This window comes from Oryx dammah, unplaced genomic scaffold, assembly GCF_014754425.2.
Source record: "Oryx dammah isolate SB20612 unplaced genomic scaffold, SCBI_Odam_1.1 HiC_scaffold_11, whole genome shotgun sequence".
NCBI classification, from domain to species: domain Eukaryota; kingdom Metazoa; phylum Chordata; class Mammalia; order Artiodactyla; family Bovidae; genus Oryx; species Oryx dammah.
In genome coordinates, this window is record NW_024070195.1 from 24,166,994 (window position 1) to 24,182,534 (window position 15,541).

At 51.5% G+C, this 15,541-nt stretch overlaps 1 protein-coding gene across 3 annotated transcripts in view; it reads right to left on the minus strand.

The window, feature by feature from the left end:
• The window catches only part of TNXB (tenascin XB), a 56,352-nt gene that overhangs the window by 38,011 nt on the left and 2,800 nt on the right, over positions 1 to 15,541 (minus strand). For all 3 annotated transcript variants that reach the window (XM_040250350.1, XM_040250346.1, XM_040250347.1), the window contains exons 2-6: positions 9,032 to 9,442; positions 6,849 to 8,687; positions 6,231 to 6,346; positions 1,136 to 1,292; positions 682 to 945 (exon numbers count right to left, since the gene is read on the minus strand). In XM_040250350.1, coding sequence (XP_040106284.1) covers positions 682 to 945; positions 1,136 to 1,292; positions 6,231 to 6,346; positions 6,849 to 8,687; positions 9,032 to 9,431 — 2,776 coding nt within the window. In that variant the 5' untranslated portion in view covers positions 9,432 to 9,442. The remainder of the gene's footprint in view (positions 1 to 681; positions 946 to 1,135; positions 1,293 to 6,230; positions 6,347 to 6,848; positions 8,688 to 9,031; positions 9,443 to 15,541) is intronic.

The window sequence follows — 15,541 nt, forward strand, 5'->3', positions numbered from 1 at the left end:
GAGGCCTCTTCCCTGGGCCCCAGCCCCACCTGCAAAGAGAACCGAGAGAAGTTAGTGCCCCAGGACGCCCTCCCGCTTCGCCCTCCAAGCCCGCCACTGTTGGTGCCCTAGAAAGAAGAAACGAGGGGTGGGGCCCTGCGTCTGAAGGAGAGAAAGGGGCGTGGGAGGAGAGAACGCGAGCGACAGTGAGGTGGGCGTCCCTCTGTCACAGGAAAGGGAAAGAGAGATCCAGGCATCTGTTAAGAGACTTGGAGGGTTAGTGGAAAATTACTGCTGAGACCTAACTCCCCCAAACCCCGATTCTAAAGTCAACAGGCGCCTTGATCTCTAATCTCCTCAGCTCCAGTCCCAGGAGACCTGACCACTGAGATGGAGCACAGGGCGGGTCCCTGTGCCCAAGGTCAGATCAGAACCACTCCTATCTGGTTGGGCCAGACAGCATCTTTTATTTACTACATCTCTCCATGAGGCCGCTCTTCCCAAACTCCAACCCACCACCTTCCTACAGGACTTCAGGCACCTGAGAACTCAGTCTCCTCAGAGACCCTGGTACAGAGGAGGGCTCCCAGCAGGTGCTTTGGGACTGCCACACACCCTGGGCAGCCCGTGAGCCCCACACACGGCTTCCCAAGGAAGCGGCTCCTAGGCTCAGAAACTTCCCCAGCCCTTGGCCAGCCGTACCTGTGTTGGCCCTGATGGAAGCTGGGTAGCTTACTGCCCGACCCCGCTCGGCAGTGACGGTCACCACATATTCTACGCCTGGCATCAGGCCGGTCAGCAGCGTCCGGTCTGCCTCGGAGGGCACTTCCAGCCGTACCCTCTGGTTGCCAGCACTGACGTAGGACACCACAAACCGGTCCACTTCAGCCTGGGGGCGCAGCCAGTTGAGCTCCAGTGTGGTTGGTGTCACAGCCACCACGCGGAGGTCCTGGGGGCCGTCAATCACTAGCCAGGTCAGAGAGAGGAGGATTCAGGCGGGAGTCTGGTTCTTCGGTCACCAGCTGTCCTGCTAAGAGCCTTGCCCCCAGCCAGTCCCTCCCCTCTGCCCTCTTGGAGGGCATATCCCGCCCCCCCCCTGCGGGGGGGGGGGGGAGCCATGGCCCCCCCCCCCCCCCGCAACAGCCCCAGCTCTCACTGGTAGTGATGGTCTTGGAGGCAGGAGGGCCCCAGCTAGTCCCTCGAAGGGCACGGACAGTGACCTGGTACTCCTGACCAGGGGCTAATCCTCTCTGGTCATAGGCTGAGGCAGAGCTGGGCACCCGTGCTGTGAATGGGGGGCTCGCCCCCTCTGTCTGCAAGAGAGAAAGTATTGGGTGGATCAGGGCTGCCACTTACCCCTGCTGCTCAATGCCCCTGATCCCTTCTTTCTCCAAGGTCTAGGCAGAATCCACATAAGACTGTGTAGAACTTGGCCCTAGACAGCTGGGGAGCATGGGTGGTATCAGCAAACACATCTAGAACACCTACTCCATGCCAGCTCCCGTTCAAGGCAATTTACATATGTGAACTCACTTAATTCTCTTAAGAATCTAATGAGGTAGGTCAGATTATTCCCATTGGACAGATGAGGAAACTGATGTACAAAAGGATTAAGTGGCTTGCCTAAGGAGGCATGGATTTAAACCCAGGCAGTGTGACTTCAGAGTCCCCTCTTATGGGGACTACATTTTTAAAAAAAATTTACTTATTTGACTGCTTTGGCTCTTAGTTGTGGAATGAGGACCTAGCCTTGAGACATGTGGGATCTTAGTTCCCTGACCAGGGATTGAACCCAAGTCCCCTGCATTGGAAGGCAGATTCCTAATCACTGGATGACCAGGGAAGTCCCTGGGCACTACCTTTTGAGCCTGTTCATCAGCTGTCTGCCCGAATTCTACCTGACACACGCCAGGACTCTCTTTCTGGCTTTTCCCCGGCAATCCTGACCCTCTGGGCATGAGGAGGCTTCTCATAAACCTGTTCCTGCTACAACAGGTGAAGCAGATGAGTGATACACTTCAAGTCTCACTTCCTCCTTGAGGCAGCTGCCCCAGCCTGAGCCTTCCCCTAGAAACACCTGCCCCTGGCTGTGTAACTTGGGTGTGACCCACATCGTGACATTTCCTTTTGGGTATTTTTGTTGTCTTTTCAGCAGGGTTGTAGGCCCCTCAAAAACAAGGCCCACCTGCTCAAAGTTCCACAAATACGTTTTCTGAATTTGTACCTGGCATCATTCTGGGCCCTGGAGACACAAAAATAAGATCCATGATCCCTGTCTCCTCAGAGAGCTCATGCTCTAGTAGCTAAATGTGTGGCCACGTTTTACGTTTTATTAGATCCTTAACCCAAATCTCTATGTGTAGTCCATGCCTGTGAGAGAACAAACCCCATTCAAGTATACATGTAAAGTGCTATGATTATTTGCAGGAACCCCACAGAAAATCTGCCAGCCTCTGCTCCAGGCAGGGTCTCCTGGAGTGCCAGCCTGTGGGGGAAATGGGAGGAATGGATGTCTGGGAACAGCGCGGCATTTCGCTGGGCCATCTAGCTAGAACGGCTAACAAGGACACTCTGTTCTGCTTTGCTATGTTGGCTGTGATGGGGACCCCTCCATTCAGCCAAGTAGGATCGGAAATTTCAAAAGGTACTCTCCTAAACCAAGAGAACTGCGAGGAAATCAACACAGTAAATACCAAAGTATAAAACCAGATGAAAGGCCACGTAGAGACTTCTGGGTTGAGGATGAAGTGAAGCTTTGTTAGAGTTTTCTTGGCTGAAAAGGTTTTCTGGGCATGCAGGATCTTCATCCCTCTCTTACTCACTGCCCTAGAATATCCCAGCCTGGGAGGCCTTGGATGGGTGTCTACTCAAGACCTATGAGGGCTTTATCCTTCCCCAAACCTTCTCTCCCTCTCCCTTTACTCCCCCAACCCACTACCACCAACACACACACACACCCCTTGAGTGCTTCCTGATGATGTGTGGTCCCAGGGAGACAGCCCATCCCCAGGGTTCACCTTCTCCCTTCAGGTCACCTACATGAACCTTTTAGACACTTTGAGATCTGGGAACAATCCCCTGAGAAGTTGTACTGCCAATCTAACCCACATCTCTCAGCACCACCTGTCTGATCTGAGGCTGGCTCTCTAACCAGAGGCTGGCAGCTGATTCGGCCCCTTCATGATGGTTTGGCTGCTTCACTGATGTCCTTGGCAAGTTTCTAACTCTATTCTCGATATTAACCTCATGGCCCCAGGTGGAGGGCTCCACCTTGGCTGGCCCCTGGAGCTCACCTCACCCTCATCCTCTTTTTCAGACCAGACCCGAACACAAACTTTTCTGAGGCTGCAAGTTCCTGTGTCCCAATGAAAACGTGACATAGCCCCAGTTTCCAGTCTGTGGAATACATTCAAACTGGAAACACCTGCATGTCTTTCTGTTCAGGGGTTCACCTCCCTCAGTTTCTTCAAGCTTTGTCTCACATTCATAGAAGATCTTGCCTTTTGCAAAACAGCAGCATTCCTTGGACAAAAGAGCAGTGGTCCTTGGACTTGGGGTGCGTGAGAATCACCTGGGGGTATGTTATGATGCAGGTTACCAGGCTCTTCCCCTACAGCTTCTCATTCAGCAGATTGGGGGGCAGAGTCTGACAGTTTGCATGGCTAATGCTCCAGCTGATGCTAATGCTTGCAGGTCCAGGGAGCACACTCTCAGAACCGCTGAGCGTAGCTGTGCCACGTATGCAGGGAAAAGAGGAATGTTCCTCTTCTGTGTTCTGAAAATCATTCCAATAACTAGGTGTGTCCCTTGGCCAGGAATAGCAGAGTTTGAGCTTTGAGAGAAAAGTGTTTCTGGAAAAGGGAAAAGGATAAGGTAGAGAGAGAGGCTTCTAGGAAGATGGCAGTGGCCAGAGGGATAGCCAGCTACTGAATGCACTCTGTGCCAACAGAAATGGATAGAGAGTGCTGGCCAAAGGCAAGAGGCACAAGCCCAGGGGCCAGCCACAAAGAAGCGTAGAAAACATAGTCAGAGGGCCAGCGGCACAGGCTGATGTGGAGTCCAAGGGAGGTGTCTGGGGACCAATTTTACGGGAGCATTTTCCACACCCAGGCTCAGGGAGAACCTAAAATGTGATGGAGGCCCATACCCAGTGCAAAGCAGATGAGCTGAGAGCATGGCCAAGCTGGACACAGGCTAGCTGGACGCCCCCTGGCCCCACAAAGAGGGAGAAAGCCCAGGACTCCTCCTGGGAGATTGTGCCTCTGGAGAACACCAAGGATGAGGTCATATTTACTAAGAGCAGGAGATGCTGTTGCCCTTTAAGCTCATTCTAGCTCAAATGTTTATTTCAATTCTTTCCCTAAAGTCTCTTAGGAAAATTCCTCTTAAAAGTCCTACCCTCTCAAGATTGGAACTATGTAAATAATATACACGCAGAAGAGAGTGGGAGAAACACTTTAAAATGTTAACAGTACTTGTTTCAGTGTGAAACAGCCAAGAATTATTTGTTTTTTTTTTTCCCTAGTTGCCAAATTCTTGTCTTGTGATTAAATTATTTTTATAACTGAAAAAAAATTTTTTTAATGGAAGAAAAAAATCCAGGCTCCCTTGGTTGTGCAGCAAAGTAGGGATTTCTGCCTCTGCTTCTACCAGAGGGTAAGGAGAGATAAAACATGATAGGGGCCTGGGTTTGAGGTGATAATATTGATAAGGAGACTTAGAATGACTAGGCCAGTTGGGGTGGGGATGACAACCAGCACCTCAGAGCTATCCCTTCTGTCCTAGAGGCTTCCTAAGTTTAAGCCCTGGAACTTATTTATTTTTCCAGAGTCCTGACTGGGTAGAGATTAGAATAAGTAACATGGCCTATCCACCTATGGCATTTGTGGAATGATGCAGGAAAACATATTTGAATGGGAGAAATGTCAGATGATTTGCAACTAGGAGACCAAACACATCATAAAAATTCAATCTGCATGAAGGGAGATCTCTAATGAGAGGCCACAAACTTTGTCCTTAGGGTGCCCCCAAATATTTTAAGAGTGAGTTGGAAGGAGATAGAAAAAGGAGGCTTTGCAATGCACTGATGACATGGAGGCTAGGGAACTAGTTCACAGACTCAAAATTATTGCAACAGCCTAGACAGCTTGGCCCAAACCAAAAAATGATAACACTGAACAGAGCCAAATACAAAGGCTTATATTTAGGTTTAAAAGGGGGTATGTAGTTGAATGTCTTCTTTTTTCCTTCCTTCGTTCTTTTTTCCTTCCTTCGTTCTTTTTTCCTTGTTTATATCTTCTAAAGTCTCTACACTGAGCCTATACGACTTTTATAATAAAAAGTTACTTTAAAAATAAAATGTGATCAAAATAACTGACAGTTTGTGTGACCACAAGTTCATATATGTCAACTCTGAGAAAAGTAGCTGGATATCCAGAGTCAGCCAGGTGAGTGACTGGACTCCTTTCTGCCCCTGTAACTGGGGGGAGGAGGCACATGCAAAAAGCAGGAGGCATTAGAGGAAGAAAACCAAGAAGTGAAGGATTCAGAGAACAAAGCCTCAAGGAAATGGGGAGAAGAAACCAGTGGGTTTGGCCTGGAGGGAATGAATGGTGATGTGATGGTGTGTTCATTTGCTTCAGTGGTGTCCGACTCTTTGCAACCTCATGGACCATAGCCCGCCAGGCTCTTCTGTCCATGGAATTTTCCAGGCAAGAATTCTGGAGTGGGTTGCCATGCCCTTCTCCAAGGGATCTTCCTGACCCAGACATGAAACCCACATCTCCTGCATTGGCAGGCGTTTTCTTTACCACTGAGCCACCAGGCAAGCCCAGCGTGATGGCTGATGTCTCCAAATATCTGAAAGTCCGGGGTGTAAGATGAAGGGAAAGGAAAAAACACATTTCAATGCTGGTGAAGGCCCAGCTGGGGCCACTGAATGGATGTATGAATGGGGCAATTTTGGATTCAGCAACAACAGAAAGAAGTGACTTCAGTGATGAGCAAAAACGGAGTCAGCAGGCAGCCCTAGGAAGTACTGAGCTCAAGGTCACCAGAGGAGTTCCGGCAGCAGTGGGCCGATGATGCAAAGGCCTTCTGCACACAGTGTGGGCAGAATGAGAAGGTCTCTGGCACAGCTTCAGGAACCGGCTACCTGGACTCAACCACTGATTACCTGGAACTCCTTTTGAGGTGAGCACCCCCACCGCCAGCCCCACTCACTCGGCCCCCTCTTGGAGCTTGGCTCTCACCGTTGGGATGAACTGGATTTCATAGGCATCCACATTGCCGGGAGCCCGGGTCCACTCTGTCCGAACTGTCGTCTCCTCCAGCAGGTGCATCCTCATGCCCTCGATGGCCGGCACCTCTGCCCAGGACAGTGGGATATGAGAAGCTGCTTAGCCCCAAGGCAACTCCCCACCCCTACCCCCACTCTCACAGGCTCTTCCTACTCAGGGTCACATTAAGAGATCCAGCCAAGTTCCCAGTCCTCTCTGGGGGGAGAGAGGAATGGTGAGGAAAAGCCAGCAGTGGCCTGAACAAACCTTGGGTTTCCTTCACTGCCCTCCAACTCCAGGAACCAAAATCTCCCAAAAAATACCTGAAGAGGGCCCCTGGATCTGCTCATCAGAGATCTTACAGCAGGTCCTGCCTGCAGGCATGGCCCCCCACCTGCTGTGGTTCTGCAGCCCTTGTGGACCCTGGCCCTCTGGCTCCTCTGACTGCCTCACCGCCCACTCCAATATATGACCAGCCCCATCACCCTGCCTCCAATTCTGGGGCCTCCTCCTCCTCAGACTCAGGCTTTCTCATGGGGCTCCAGTTTTCCAGCCCCGGACCCAGCACACTGAGGAAGGCTGTCCACTCACCTTCCCCGCAGTCTTCCCCTGCATAGCCGTCTTGGCAGACGCAGCTGCCCTCACGACACTCTCCCCGGCCGCGGCAGTCCCCGGGGCACGTCTGGATGGCACAGTCGGGGCCCCGGAAGCCCTCGACGCAGACACACTGGCCTGCGCGGCACAGTTCCCGTGGCCCGCAGCCCCCGGGGCAGGCGCTGGCAGGAGGCTCTTCCTGCCCACAGTCCTCGCCGCTGTAGCCCACGTGGCACACGCACACGCCCTGCACACAGCGACCACGGCCCCGGCAGTCGGCCGGGCAGGTGCGGGTGGCGCAGGAGGGGCCTGTGTAGCCGGAGTCGCACACGCAGCGCCCGTTCTCGCAGCGGCCGCGCCGGTGACAGCTGGAGGGGCAGACACGGAGGCCGCAGTCCTCGCCCGCGAAGCCCTCCCAACAGGTGCACACACCGTCCTGGCACACGCCCCGCTGGTTGCAGTCGCGCGGGCACCGTCTCACGCCGCAGTCCTCACCCTCGTAGCCGTCGTCGCACACGCAGCGCCCCTCCAGGCACTGGCCGCGGCCTTGGCAACCCCTGGGGCAGCTGCGCGTGCCGCAGTCTTCGCCCTCGTAGCCCACGTCGCACGAGCACACGCCATCTTCGCAGCGGCCGCGACCGCTACAGTCCCCGGGACACCGACGGCTCCCGCAGTCCTCTCCTGCGAAGCCCGTGTTGCACACGCAGCGGCCGTCTACGCAGCGCCCGCGCCCGCGACAGTCGCCAGGGCAGGCGCGCGTACCGCAGTCCCGGCCTGTGTACCCGGGCCAACACACGCAACGGCCACTCTCGCAACGGCCCCGGCCGCGACAGTCCCCGGGACAGCTGCGCACGCCGCAGTCCTCGCCACTGTAGCCCGCGTGGCACACGCATACGCCGTTCTCGCAGCGCCCGCGGCCCCGACAGTCGCGCGGGCAGGCGCGCGCGCCGCAGTCGGGCCCCGAGTACCCGGGCCAGCACACGCAGCGGCCGTCCTCGCAGCGGCCCCTTTGGTTGCAGTCGCCCGGGCAGCTGCGCACGCCGCAGTCGTCCCCGCTGTACCCGGGATCGCAGATGCATTCGCCATCCTCGCAACGCCCTCGGCCCCGACAGTCGCGGGGACAGGTCCGCGTGCTGCAGTCCTCGCCCGCGTACCCGGGCCAGCACACGCAGCGGCCGTCCACACAGCGCCCGCCCTCGCCACAGTCCCACGGGCAGGTCCGCGAGCCGCAGTCGTCACCAGCGTAGCCCGGGTCACAGACGCAGCGCCCGTCCTCGCAGCGCCCCTTCTGGCTGCAGCCTCGGGGACAGCTCCTCACCCCACAGTCGTCGCCAGTGTAACCGGGGTTGCACACGCAGCGCCCATTCTCGCAGCGTCCTCTCTGGCTACAGTCTCGGGGGCAGCTCCTCACCCCACAGTCCTCGCCACTGTAGCCTGGATTGCACACGCAGCGCCCGTCCTCGCAGTGTCCCCTCTGGCTGCAGCCGCGAGGGCAGGAGCGCACACTGCAGTCGTCCCCGGAGAAGCCCGAGCGGCACACGCACACGCCCTGCACGCAGCGCCCGCGGCCGTGGCAGTCCCCGGGGCAGGAGGGCCAGCTACAACTGGGCCCGGTGTAGCCAGGGAAGCACACGCAGCGACCACGGACGCAGCGACCCTGATCATTGCAGTCATCCGGGCAGGAACCGGGGACAGCGGGTGGTGAGGAGGGGGGTCCCTCCGCACCTGCGGGATCCGAGCAGGTGGGCCCACCCCAGCCTGGCTCGCAGGAGCAGGCACAGCGGCTCAGGTCAAACACGCCATGGAGACTGCAGAGGCTTCGAATGTCGGTCTGGCCTGGAGTAGGAGTGAGAGTTGGGTCTCAGTCTCTCTAGGGAGGAGAGGCTGAGCTTGTGTAGTGCTGCCCTGAGTTAGCTTCTCCATCAGGGAAGCCTCATTTCCTAAGGCCATCTCAGTTTCCAGCTGCAACTTATCACCCAGGGCCCTAACATTCGCTGGGGAGGGCTGACATCTAGTCACATGGCTCCTCTCTCAGAGCCGTGCCCTGGGCTGCACTCACCACCTGCAAAGAGGAGGCAGGATGCCTTTTTCTAATTCACACTAAGGTCCTCTAGTGATGTCCACCCAATCCTAACCACTTCCCTTCTTTTCCGTGCTCCTCCCTGTGATCTTCGGCTCACCTGTGCCAGCCTGGGCAGCCGGAGGGCAACACCCCCCAGTGCACTGTTCCTTGAGCCCCTTCACCAGCTCCTCCAGGATCTCCAATCGGACCCTCAGGGCCTGCACCTCTGAAGCAGGGACAGGGGGCTCAGTGCCTGGGGGACAGCCACAGCCAGCTGAAGGGGGCAGGTTAATGCGGTGGGTGAACACCACCTGCTTCTCCCCTCCTTCCACGGTGTGCTCGTAGAGCCGAGAAGAAGGGCCTCCCCCTTCTGGCTGCACTGTACGGCCCCCCGGCTGGGGAGGGGGCCGTGGGGCTGGGAGTGTCACGTTGGAACGTGGAGAGAAAGGGCCTGCTGTGACAGTGCCCAGCAGCATCAGAAGGGCCAGGTTGGAGGTTAGGGAACACTGGGTGGGCATCTTTCTGGAGGCTGTGGGGAGAGAGGGCACATATGAGAGCAGACTCACAGAGCAGACAAGATGAATGTCCCCTTCCCCAACACACACACCCACAGTCCCACCACCCACAGCTCATCCACCCGGCTCACGTACTGGCAAACATCCACATTCAGCTCCATCCTATCACACACCCTCCCCGGGCAGATCTGTCTCTACCTTGCTTTCTTACGTCATTTGGTCACCCTGCTCCTCCACTCCTTATTTTGTTTATTTTTTTACTGTTCCATCCACACTGGTCTTTGTTTGTTCCACAGACGCTACAAGCCTACATTAGCCTAAGGGCCTTTGCACTACATGTTTTCTCTGTCTGGGGTGCTCATCACTCAGCTCTTGGAGGTTGGCTCCTTCCTGTTCAAATCTTAACTCAATGTCATCGACTCCCAGAGGTCTTCCTTGGTGCCCGATTGGAGCAGTCTTTCATCACACTTCATCGCAGTGTCCTGCTTATGTTCTTCATGCCATTCACTGCTGCCTGAATTATCTGTTTGTGTGCTGCTTCTTTATTATCTTCCCCCACTACCAGAACGTGAATTCCACAAGAACAGGGACTTCATCTGTCCTGGTATTGCTGCATGCTTGTGCCTAGCACACGGGATGGGCACTATACAACACAGTTTTTGTTTGTTTGTTTGTTTGTTTTTTGGTGGCCATTCTGCACAATTTATGGGATTTTAATTCCCCGATCAGGGATTGAACCCAGGCCCTCAGCAGTGAAAGTGCAGAGTCCTAACACTGAACCACCAGGGAATTCCCTATCCAACACATTTTTGTTGAATGGGTCAGCAGATGAATATAAAAGACTAATCCTTCCATAAGCAACTGGATCCCAGATCCTAGTATCTTTTTAGAAACCTTAAGGTGTAGATTATCCTCTCCTTCTTTCATTCAGCCCCTCACTCTCAACTAGATTCTTCCCATCATCTTTTCATATAAGCTCAAAAAGCTCCTGTTTTCTTTTTTTTTTTTAATCCTCTTCCTCAGGACTTACATTATCAAACATCAAAATTTATTATGAAGGTGCAAGCATAGAGCACAGAACAGAAACAGACCCACACATATGTGGTCACCTGATTAATGAAAAAGAGGCCCTCTACAATTAAAAGGAGAATAAACTGTGATAAATGGTCCTGGATCAGTTGAAGATCCACATGGGAAAAAATCTATCTCTACCCTACATCCACATACAGGATTTAATTTGGAATGAGTATATAGATCTAATCGTGAAAGGTAAAGCAATACCTTTCACAAAATGTCTTAGAGGAAAAAACTATAGGAGAAAATCTTTATGACCATGAAATAAACAAAGATTTCTTAAAACCTAACCACAAAATTTACCATAAAAAATTTCACACAAAACTGAACCACAAAAAAAGATACTGATACATTCAGTTTAGTTCAGTCGCTCAGTCATGTCTGACTCTTTGCGACCCCATGAACTGCAGCATGCCAGGCCTCCCTGTCCATCACCAACACCTGGGATCCACCCAAACCCATGTCCATCGAGTCAGTGATGCCATCCAACCATCTCATCCTGTGTCATCCCCTTCTCCTCTTGCCCTCAATCTTTCCCAGCATCAGGGTCTTTTCCAATGAGTCAGCTCTTCTCATCAGGTGGCCAAAGTATGGGAGTTTCAGCTTCAGCATCTTGGACCACATTAAATTGATAACTTCTGGTCATCAAAGGACACCGCTAAGGGCTTCCCTGGGTGGCTCAGTAGTAAAGAATCCACCTGCCAATGCAGGAGACCTGACTTCGTGCCCTGGTCCAGGAAGATCCCACATGCCTCAGAGCAACTAAGCCCCTGCACCACAATTAATGAGCCTGTGCCCTAGAGCCTGTGTTCTCCAACAAGAGAAGCTACCGAAGTGAGAAACCCACACGCCACAACTGGAGAGTAGCCCCCACTGCTGCAACCAGAGGAAAGCCCACACAGCAAGGAAGACCCAGCACTGCCAAAAATAAAGATATAATTATAAAAAAAGATACAATGAAGAGCAAAAGAAGGCAAGCTACAGAGTGGGAGAAAACCTGTGGGAAATGTCAGAATACATATATAGGTATTATATATGGTGGGGAGATTGGGAGACAGTGCTTGAGAGTTGAAAGAGGGGATTAAAAATCTAAAGAATTCCTTCAGAATAAAAACAAACAAAAGGCAGGCAACCAGTTTTTTTTTTTAATTTGCAAAAAAAAGTCTCTCTAGCAAAGAATATATCCAAAGTTCCAATAAACAGATGAAAAATAAACATTTGCATGTGTAGAACAAAACTAGTAATCAGGGAAATGAAAATTAAAACCACAAGAGGATGCCATCAAATATCCACCAGAATGGCTAAAACTAAAAGGGCTGTTGATGCTCAATATTGACAAGAATGTGAGGCTACTGGAATTCTCGTTTATTGCAAGTAGGGGCAGAAATTAGTGCAGCCACTTTGGAAAACTGATAGGCAGTTGCTACTAAGGCATACAGCTTATAACTTGGCAGTTACACTTCTTGGTAAATACCCAACAGAAACAACTGCACGTATCCTCCAAAAGACATGACTGCATGTATCCTCTAAAAGACAGAACAAGAATGTTCATGGGATTTTTTTCATATGAGCCTGAACTGGAAGCACCTCAAGTGTCCATTAATAGTAGAATGGATAAATAAATTGGGGCATAGTCATACAATGGGATACTCTCCAGCAATGAAAAAACACCCTCCTGGGACTTGCTGGGTGATCCAGTGCTCAGGACTCAGTGCTTTCACTGCCAGGCCCTGGGTTCAGTCCCTGGTAGGGGGAGATTTGCAAGCTGGGCAGTGTAGCCAAAAAGCAAAGAAACAAACTCCCCTCAACCCCCACCCCCGCCCTGCCTTGTTACACACAGCAACATGGACAAAATTTGACACACATAATGCTAAGCAAAAGAAACAAGACACAAAAAAAGAACATTGTAAATGATGCTATTCATATGAGGTTCATGAACTGAACTGAATAGAAGACAGGATAGAATTACTAGAAATATTTTGCACTTTTAACTGGGTGGTTAAACAAAGGTATGTATAATCAAAAATTAATTGAGCTGTACACTTATGTGCATTTCACTGTATGTACAAAATATACTTAATATACAAAAATATACCTTAAAAAAATTCCCCAACCTCACACTCCCTCCAGCCACCACATATTTCTCTTCTCTACTTCATGGCCATAATTGTCAAAAGATTTATCTGGACTTGTTCCTATCTCACATATCCCATGCATTTCTCAACCAGCTCCCATCTGATTTCACCTTCTTTCAGTCTACCAAATAGCCCTCCCTAAGGTCTCCCAGCTTCCCTGGTGGCTCAGATGGTAAAGCGTCTGCCCATAATGAGGGAGACTTGGGTTCGGGTCAGGAAGATCCCCTGGAGAAGGAAATGGCCACCCACTCCAGTATTCTCGCCTGGAAAATCCCATGGACGGAGGAGCCTGGCAGGCTACAGTCCATGGGGTTGCAAAGAGTTGGACATGACTGAGCGACTGAACTGAAGGTCTCCCAATGATCTGTGTCACAAAATCTAAAAGACGTTTGTCTTCACCTTGATCTCTCTCAAAATCACTAGACACTGATGACCACGTCTTCCATTTTAGAGCATTCTATATCTGTGTTGGCGATAAGGTAGATAGGAGAGATCACCGGCTCTTAACACTTAAAATGTGGCTAGAGGGACTGAAGCACCGAACTTTCTTTAGTACTTTTAACAGCTCTCCAGGGGACTGCAGTGTGCAGCCAGAGCTGTGACCTACTTGGGGTAGTCATCCACTCAGGTACCTTCATCCAGGTCCAAGAATTTAATTTCCAAACTATACCCCAAAGTATAAACTATCTCCTCTTAACTCCAAGCAATATAGCTATCCTTCTATTTGGCATCTCCTCTTGGGCACCTCAGATTCAACACATCTAAAACAGAACTCAACGTTCATCCCTCCTGTACCCCATCCCTTCTCAGTGTTCTCTACCGCAGTTCATGGTCCCATAGTTACTCAGCTTCACAAGCCAGAAACCCAACAGCTCATTCAACACCACCATGTTTCATCATATCAACCCATATTTTATTGTAAATGTCTCTTTAATTTGCTTATGTTTCTCCCTCTAAGCATCATTATAGTCCAAGCTACTATCTACCTTTTGCTTAACAACTGTGATTGCCTCCTACCTGGTTCCTCTGCTTCTATTCTTACTTCTTAAAAATCTTGCAAAGGCAAATAGAATGTCCCTCTCCCTCAAAAAACTTTTCAGTGGTTTCCCTCTGAATAGTCTTCAAATACTGACAGACAGTCCTGCACCATCTGGCCCCTGCTGACCTCTCCCACCTCATCCCTCGTAAGACTTCCCTCCCTCTTTCCACGCCAGTCCCACTGGCCTTATGTCCCCCACATTCTTCCCAGCCCCAGACCTTTGTATCTGTGGTTCCCTCTATAGAATGTTCTTCCCTTTTCTCTTGGCTTTCTCATCATTCAGGTCTCAACCCCACATCTCTTCCTCAACCTTTCCTGTACAGGTCAGCTTCCCTATCATGTGATATTACAGGATCATGTAACTCCCACTTGCAGCATTTATAATAATTTATACTCACATATTTATTTGTGGGATTATTTTATTACTTTCTTGCCCACACTCAACCTTGCCCGCTAAACTGTAAGGTCCATGGAGGCAGACATAGCACCTGGTTTTTTGTTTTGTTTTGGCTGCTATAGCCTTACATCTGGCACATAGTAAGTGCTCAAAAAAATATTTATTGACTATATAAATATTTAGTCAATTTACACAGTTCAAGTCAAGCCCAGGGCTAGCAACAGGGCTGGAACCAAGGACAGGACCAAGGTCAGGGCTAGGACCACGGACAGTGTCTGGGGCTGAAAGTTGGTTAGAAACAGCAGCTGGGGCAGCTGTTGACCAGGGAGCAGGCCATGTGTAGATCCTGGCAGGGCTGCATGGAACAAGCCCATTGGAAAACCATTTGGCACAGCTGCCCAAATCTACTAGAGCTGTGTGCAAACCCTATGACCTGGCAGCTCTACTCCGAGGGGTCTACCCACCACAACAGTACTTCTCATAATAGCCGCAGACTGGGAACTACCCAAATGTCTCACACGAGTAGAATGGATTAAATAACACGTGGTTTGTTCACACAGTGGAATAAAATAAAGCAATAAGAACAAAGTATAACTATATGCAATAACATGAATGGGTCTCGCTAATATAGGGTGGAGCAAAAGAAGTCAGACACAAAGAAGAACTTGCTGAAACATTCTGTTTATGTGATGTTTGAGTCTAGACCATGTTAACTGTCAATCAGTAGAGTGGGAAGTCAGAAATGTGGCACTCTTGGGGGAATGGGGACCAAGAAGGGGCATTGTGGGGAAATTCTGGGGTGCTAAGAACACCCTGTTTCTTGATCTGAGTGCTGGTCACCCAGTTGTATTTGTGGAATCCACTGAGACAAGAACTGGGAGGCACAGGGAGACGAGGATTAGAGAAGAAAGGTAGTGGGGTGATGGGGGGAGCCAGGAGAGGAGGCCTCGGTAACAGAGATGCGTGGGGGGTTCAGGCGAAGGGTTAAGGAATGGTGTTAGCAGGCACCCAGTTCTTCAAGACCAGAGAGCCTGGAGAGGGAAGGAGAGCAGCGTGAGTGGTGGGAATGCTGACTGAGGAGGAGGATCAGGGGCTGTGACCAGTGCTTCCCACAACACACACACATTTCCTGGCTTCCTACACTTAAAATTCTCCTCTGAGTCTGAGAAAAAGGAGTTTCCAGGGCTACCAGCCATCACACTCCACCACCATCCCACCAGAGATGGAAGAGGAGCGGGCAACAGGAGCAGAGCGTTTCCACACTGGGAGGCACCCTGCCCCACAAAGCCCAGCAGAGAGCCTGGCAAGCAGAGAGCTGCCCTTCCCTCAGCCCATCAGCCCCTCTCTCAGCTTGGAGTGTAGCCCTGGGTGTGAGCTGGGCTCTGACTTACCTTCAAATTCTGTTGCCCTGTGTCTAATGTTGCACACATCTCCAGGTGCACACACACAAATACACATACATGTACAA